An 8,241-nucleotide genomic window follows, 5' to 3' on the forward strand; every position below is an offset into this window, starting at 1 on the left:
TTCACTATTTTCTTAATTGGAGCGTTATTTAAGGAACTACAGACGATTTTAGTTTTTACATCTAAAAATCGATTTTTGGTGGGAAATATGAGTGATCACAGATTTTCGCTATTTTCTTAATTGGAGCGTTATTTAAGAAACTACAGCCGATTTTAGGTTTTTCATCTAAAAACCGATTTTTGGTGAGAAATACGAGTGATCACAGATTTTCACTATTTTCTTAATTGGAGCGTTATTTAAGGAACTACAGCCTATTTTAGGTTTTTCATCTAAAAATCGATTTTTGGTGGGAAATATGAGTGATCACAGATTTTCACTATTTTCTTAATTGGAGCGTTATTTAAGGAACTACAGACGATTTTAGTTTTCACATCTAAAAATCGATTTTTGGTGGGAAATATGAGTGATCACAGATTTTCGCTATTTTCTTAATTGGAGCGATATTTAAGAAACTACAACCGATTTTAGCTTTTACATCTAAAAATCGATTTTTAGTGGGAAATATGAGTGATCACAGATTTTCACTATTTTCTTAATTGGAGCGTTATTTAAGGAACTACAGCCGATTTTAGGTTTTTCATCTAAAAACCGATTTTTGGTGAGAAATACGAGTGATCACAGATTTTCACTATTTTCTTAATTGGAGCGTTATTTAAGAAACTACAGCCGATTTTAGGTTTTTCATCTAAAAACCGATTTTTGGTGAGAAATACGAGTGATCACAGATTTTCACTATTTTCTTAATTGGAGCGTTATTTAAGGAACTACAGCCGATTTTAGGTTTTTCATCTAAAAATCGATTTTTGGTGGGAAATATGAGTGATCACAGATTTTCACTATTTTCTTAATTGGAGCGTTATTTAAGGAATTACAGCCGATTTTAGGTTTTTCATCTAAAAATCGATTTTTGGTGAGAAATACGAGTGATCACAGATTTTCACAATTTTCTTAATTGGAGCGTTATTTAAGGAACTACAGACGATTTTAGTTTTTACATCTAAAAATCGATTTTTGGTGGGAAATATGAGTGATCACAGATTTTCGCTATTTTCTTAATTGGAGCGTTATTTAAGAAACTACAGCCGATTTTAGGTTTTTCATCTAAAAACCGATTTTTGGTGAGAAATACGAGTGATCACAGATTTTCACTATTTTCTTAATTGGAGCGTTATTTAAGGAACTACAGCCGATTTTAGGTTTTTCATCTAAAAATCGATATGAGTGATCACAGATTTTCACTATTTTCTTAATTGGAGCGTTATTTAAGGAACTACAGACGATTTTAGTTTTCACATCTAAAAAACGATTTTTGGTGGGAAATATGAGTGATCACAGATTTTCACTATTTTCTTAATTGGAGCGTTATTTAAGGAACTACAGCCGATTTTAGGTTTTACATCTAAAAATCGATTTTTGGTGGGAAATATGAGTGATCACAGATTTTCACTATTTTCTTAATTGGAGCGTTATTTAAGAAACTACAGCCGATTTTAGGTTTTTCATCTAAAAACCGATTTTTGGTGAGAAATACGAGTGATCACAGATTTTCACTATTTTCTTAATTGGAGCGTTATTTAAGGAACTACAGCCGATTTTAGGTTTTTCATCTAAAAATCGATTTTTGGTGGGAAATATGAGTGATCACAGATTTTCACTATTTTCTTAATTGGAGCGTTATTTAAGGAACTACAGACGATTTTAGTTTTCACATCTAAAAAACGATTTTTGGTGGGAAATATGAGTGATCACAGATTTTCACTATTTTCTTAATTGGAGCGTTATTTAAGGAACTACAGCCGATTTTAGGTTTTTCATCTAAAAACCGATTTTTGGTGAGAAATACGAGTGATCACAGATTTTCACTATTTTCTTAATTGGAGCGTTATTTAAGGAACTACAGACGATTTTAGTTTTTACATCTAAAAATCGATTTTTGGTGGGAAATATGAGTGATCACAGATTTTCGCTATTTTCTTAATTGGAGCGATATTTAAGAAACTACAACCGATTTTAGCTTTTACATCTAAAAATCGATTTTTAGTGGGAAATATGAGTGATCACAGAATTTCACTATTTTCTTAATTGGAGCGTTATTTAAGGAACTACAGCCGATTTTAGATTTTACATCTAAAAATCGATTTTTGGTGGGAAATATGAGTGATCACAGATTTTCACTATTTTCTTAATTGGAGCGTTATTTAAGGAACTACAGCCGATTTTAGTTTTTACATCTAAAAATCGATTTTTGGAAATATGAGTGATCACAGATTTTCACTATTTTCTTTATTGGAGCGTTATTTAAGAAACTACAGCCTATTTTAAAAATCTAAAAATCAATTTTTGGTGGAAAATATGAGTGTTCACAGATTATCACTATTTTCTTAATTGGAGCGTTATTTAAGAAACTACAGCCGATTTAAGGTTTTTCATTTAAAAATCGATTTTTGGTGGGAAATATGAGTGATCACAGAATTTCACTATTTTCTTAATTGGAGCGTTATTTAAGAAACTACAGCCGATTTTAGGTTTTTCATCTAAAAACCGATTTTTGGTGAGAAATACGAGTGATCACAGATTTTCACTATTTTCTTAATTGGAGCGTTATTTAAGGAACTACAGCCGATTTTAGATTTTACATCTAAAAATCGATTTTTGGTGGGAAATATGAGTGATCACAGATTTTCACTATTTTCTTAATTGGAGCGTTATTTAAGGAACTACAGCCGATTTTAGTTGTTACATCTAAAAATCGATTTTTGGTGGGAAATATGAGTGATCACAGATTTTCACTATTTTCTTAATTGGAGCGTTATTTAAGAAACTACAACCGATTTTAGCTTTTACATCTAAAAATCGATTTTTGGTGGGAAATATGAGTGATCACAGATTTTCACTATTTTCTTAATTGGAGCGTTATTTAAGGAACTACTGCCGATTTTAGTTTTTACATCTAAAAATCGATTTTTGGTGGGAAATATGAGTGATCACAGAATTTCACTATTTTCTTAATTGGAGCGTTATTTAAGGAACTACAGCCGATTTTAGTTTTTACATCTAAAAATCGATTTTTGGTGGGAAATATGAGTGATCACAGATTTTCACTATTTTCTTAATTGGAGCGTTATTTAAGGAACTACAGCCGATTTTAGTTTTTACATCTAAAAATCGATTTTTGGTGGGAAATAAGACTGATCACAGATTTTCACTATTTTCTTAATTGGAGCATTATTTAAGGAACTACAACCGATTTTAGTTTTTACATCTAAAAATCGATTTTTGGTGGGAAATATGAGTGATCACAGATTTTCACTATTTTCTTAATTGGAGCGTTATTTAAGGAACTACTGCCGATTTTAGTTTTTACATCTAAAAATCGATTTTTGGTGAGAAATACGAGTGATCACAGATTTTCACTATTTTCTTAATTGGAGCGTTATTTAAGGAACTACAGACGATTTTAGTTTTTACATCTAAAAATCGATTTTTGGTGGGAAATATGAATGATCACAGATTTTCGATATTTTCTTAATTGGAGCGTTATTTAAGAAACTACAGCCGATTTTAGGTTTTTCATCTAAAAACCGATTTTTGGTGAGAAATACGAGTGATCACAGATTTTCGCTATTTTCTTAATTGGAGCGATATTTAAGAAACTACAACCGATTTTAGCTTTTACATTTAAAAATCTATTTTTGGTGGGAAATATGAGTGATCACAGATTTTCACTATTTTCTTAATTGGAGCGTTATTTAAGGAACTACTGCCGATTTTAGTTTTTACATCTAAAAATCGATTTTTGGTGAGAAATACGAGTGATCACAGATTTTCACTATTTTCTTAATTGGAGTGTTATTTAAGGAACTACAGCCAATTTTAGCTTTTACATCTAAAAATCGATTTTTGGTGGGAAATATGAGTGATCACAGATTTTCACTATTTTCTTAATTGGAGCGTTATTTAAGAAACTACAGCCGATTTTAGGTTTTTCATCTAAAAACCGATTTTTGGTGAGAAATACGAGTGATCACAGATTTTCACTATTTTCTTAATTGGAGCGTTATTTAAGGAACTACAGCCGATCTTAGGTTTTTCATCTAAAAACCGATTTTTGGTGAGAAATATGAGTGATCACAAATTTTCACTATTTTCTTAATTGGAGCATTATTTAAGGAACTACAGCCGATTTTAGCTTTTACATCTAAAAACCGATTTTTGGTGAGAAATACGAGTGATCACAGATTTTCACTATTTTCTTAATTGGAGCGTTATTTAAGGAACTACAGCCGATTTTAGCTTTTACATCTAAAAACCGATTTTTGGTGAGAAATATGAGTGATCACAAATTTTCACTATTTTCTTAATTGGAGCATTATTTAAGGAACTACAGCCGATTTTAGGTTTTCATCTAAAAACCGATTTTTGGTGAGAAATACGCGTGATCACAGATTTTCACTATTTTCTTAATTGGAGCGTTATTTAAGGAACTACAGCCGATTTTAGCTTTTACATCTAAAAACCGATTTTTGGTGGGAAAAATGAGTGATCACAGATTTTCACTATTTTCTTAATTGGAGCGTTATTTAAGAAACTACAGCCGATTTTAGGTTTTTCATCTAAAAACCGATTTTTGGTGGGAAATACGAGTGATCACAGATTTTCACGTTATTTAAGGAACTACAGCCGATCTTAGGTTTTTCATCTAAAAACCGATTTTTGGTGAGAAATATGAGTGATCACAAATTTTCACTATTTTCTTAATTGGAGCGTTATTTAAGGAACTACAGCCGATTTTAGGTTTTCATCTAAAAACCGATTTTTGGTGAGAAATACGAGTGATCACAGATTTTCACTATTTTCTTAATTGGAGCGTTATTTAAGGAACTACAGCCGATTTTAGCTTCTACATCTAAAAACCGATTTTTGGTGAGAAATATGAGTGATCACAAATTTTCACTATTTTCCTAATTGGAGCATTATTTAAGGAACTACAGCCGATTTAAGGTTTTTGAGAAATATGAGATTTTCACTATTTTCTCAATTGGAGCGTTATTTAAGGAACTAGAGCCGATTTTAGTTTTTACATCTAAAAATCGATTTTTGGTGGAAAATATGAGTGATCACAGATTTTCACTATTTTCTTTATTGGAGCGTTATTTAAGAAACTACAGCCTATTTTAGGTTTTTCATCCAAAAATCGATTTTTGGTGGGAAATATGAGTGATCACAGGTTTTCACTATTTTCTTAATTGGAGCGGTATTTAAGGAACAACAGCCGATTTTAGGTTTTTGGATTTTTGGTGGGAAATATGAGAGATCACAGATTATCACTATTTTCTTAATTGGAGAATTTAAGAAACTACAGCCGATTTAAGGTTTTTCATTTAAAAATCGATTTTTGGTGGGAAATATGAGATTTTCACTTTTTTCTCAATTGGAGCGTTATTTTAGAAACTACAAGCGTTTTTAGGTTCTTCATCTAAAAAATTGAAATTGGGAAATATTAGTATTCACAGGATTGGGAAATATTAGTATTCACAGACTATAAACTAGACTTTAGACTAGACTACAAACTAAATTACAGATTAATCTTTAGACCAAACCAGAATATAGTCGCACTTATAGACTAAAATATAGGCCAGACTATGGACTAGACTATAGATCAAGCTATAGACCAGAATCTGTACTCAATATTCCAAAAAGTTTCTTTTATTCTCCATATCTATTTAAAATTCTTTTAAATTCGCTATTTTAAAAATTCTAAAAAGAAACAATTAATTATAAAAAATTCCTTTGTAATAATAATTCATACACCTTTAAACATTACTATTGCTTCAAATCAAAGAAAACCTCAATTACATGACTTGTTTCCCTTTTAAAATTCAAATTTAACGTTCTCCTTCATTACATATATAAAATTCAAACTGGCAACTCACCTTTTCATATGCTGCCATACCAATCATATGGCATCTTTATTTTTCTATTTGTTTTGTTTTTTTCTTCTTCTTGTTATGTAGTTGTTTTTTTTGGCGCTTATTGCTAGCAAAAAATGTCACACACACAATCCTACATGCTAAAACACTTGTAGCTCTTTTTTCTTATTTTTAGGACTTTTGCTTAAATTTGCAATAAATTATTTCTTTAATTAAATGATTAATGATATTTTTATAACATTTTCAACAACTTTAATGATTTTTTATTACTTTTAAATACTTTATATTAAAAACATAACACACACATATCCTGCAATGTTGGCCATAACTTGTTGCACTTTTTTCTCTATTATTAACATATTTTCACTTATTCCCAATAGCTTAACATATTAATTAAATGCTTGGGAACATTTTTATTATATTTTTTACGATTTAAATAAGATATTTTAGTAATTTATTGCAACTATATGACACTTTGTAGAAACTACATGTTTACTGGTTGAAATCACGACGGAAACTAATTGGAATTGCAGCTGAAGTTGCCACACAAACAAAATATGTTAAAAGCAAGCTATTGCTATAGACTAGACTATAGACTAGACTATAGACTAGACTATAGACTAGACTATAGACTAGACTATAGACTAGACTATAGACTAGACTATAGACTAGACTATAGAATAGACTATAGAATAGACTATAGACTAGACTATAGACTAGACTATAGACTAGACTATAGACTAGACTATAGACTAGACTATAGACTAGACTATAGACTAGACTATAGACTAGACTATAGACTAGACTATAGACTAGACTATAGACTAGACTATAGACTAGACTATAGACTAGACTATAGACTAGACTATAGACTAGACTATAGACTAGACTATAGACTAGACTATAGACTAGACTATAGACTAGACTATAGACTAGACTATAGACTAGACTATAGACTAGACTATAGACTAGACTATAGACTAGACTATAGACTAGACTAGACTATAGACTAGACTATAGACTAGACTATAGACTAGACTATAGACTAGACTATAGACTAGACTATAGACTAGGTTGGTTGGTTGGTTTACGTGGTAGTTCACTACACGCGAACTGTCAAGTAGAATCAAAGAGACTCCGTTTTGACCGGACCACTCCACTCGTCAGATGTTGAATTTGTAGTATTAGATCCAGCCCGTAGCTGTGAGAAATCTGAGGATATCATTAAGCCTAAAGACAGATATCTCGCCAAGGTTAGATATGAAGTAATTGCAAAGGAAGCGGTTTCTCTTTACGGCCAGAGCAGAGCATTCACAGAGGAGATGGAAGACCGTTTCTTCCTTTTCCCTGTCTTTGCAACTGCGACAGTGATCATTGAAAGGGAGCCCAAGCCGACTTGCGTGTCTGCCTATTACCCAGTGTCCTGTTATTACTGCTATCAGCCTCGATATGTCCCGCCTACTTCGGTTTATAAGGTGTCTTGTGCGTTTCTCATTGAAGGAGGGCCACAATAGCTTGGCCCCTTTACATGTGTCTAGGTTATTCCACCTATTTTCAGCTTTTTGAAGAAAGAATCTGAGGATATTGCTCTTGATATAACTTAACGGAGTTGCTACTGGAACGGCGTCGGAGATATCAAGAGCAGATCCCGTTCTTGCAAACTCATCTGCCTGTTCATTACCGTAGTAGTCCCTATGCGCAGGGACCCAAACAAGGGTAATGTCAGACAGCCGACCCAGCATTGACAGATCCTTCTTGCATTGTCTGACTAATAAGGAAGTAGTAGTATAAGAGTTTAGTGAGAGAAGTGCCGCTTGACTATCCACAAAGATTCCTATGTTGCCGCGAATATTGAGGTCATGTAATACCCTACAGGCTGACATTATCGCAAAAATTTCAGCCTGAAAGACACTACAGTTGTTGGGAAGACGGTGGGATATACTTACCCCAGCTTCTTCACAAAAGACACCAGAACCAACGCCGCAGTTCATTTTAGAACCATCTGTAAAGATTCTGGTGGTATATTCGCTCGGTAGATTACCTCTACACCACTCGCTCCTGGAAGGAACTCTGACTTTGAAGACTCTATCAAAGTCCGTGTGTGGGGTAATATAGTCGGATGGTTGGTTCAAGATTGGAGGTAACAAGCTTAAAACTAGACTAGACTAGACTAGACTAGACTAGACTAGACTAGACTAGACTAGACTAGACTAGACTAGACTAGACTATAGACTAGACTATAGACTAGACTATAGACTAGACTATAGACTAGACTATAGACTAGACTATAGACTAGACTATAGACTAGACT

At 32.4% G+C, this 8,241-nt stretch overlaps 1 protein-coding gene across 1 annotated transcript in view; it reads right to left on the reverse strand.

Moving 5' to 3' along the window:
• LOC119607062 (larval cuticle protein A3A) overlaps positions 1-5,997 on the reverse strand; it is a 52,024-nt gene extending 46,027 nt beyond the window's left edge. The window contains exon 1 of the mRNA XM_037960799.1: positions 5,934-5,997. Coding sequence (XP_037816727.1) covers positions 5,934-5,960 — 27 coding nt within the window. The 5' untranslated portion in view covers positions 5,961-5,997. The remainder of the gene's footprint in view (positions 1-5,933) is intronic.
• Positions 5,998-8,241: the final 2,244 nt, after the last annotated feature.

This window comes from Lucilia sericata, unplaced genomic scaffold (assembly GCF_015586225.1).
Source record: "Lucilia sericata isolate MDLA Ls3-8-SP2 unplaced genomic scaffold, ASM1558622v1 Contig000652F_arrow, whole genome shotgun sequence".
Taxonomy (NCBI): Eukaryota; Metazoa; Arthropoda; class Insecta; order Diptera; family Calliphoridae; genus Lucilia; species Lucilia sericata.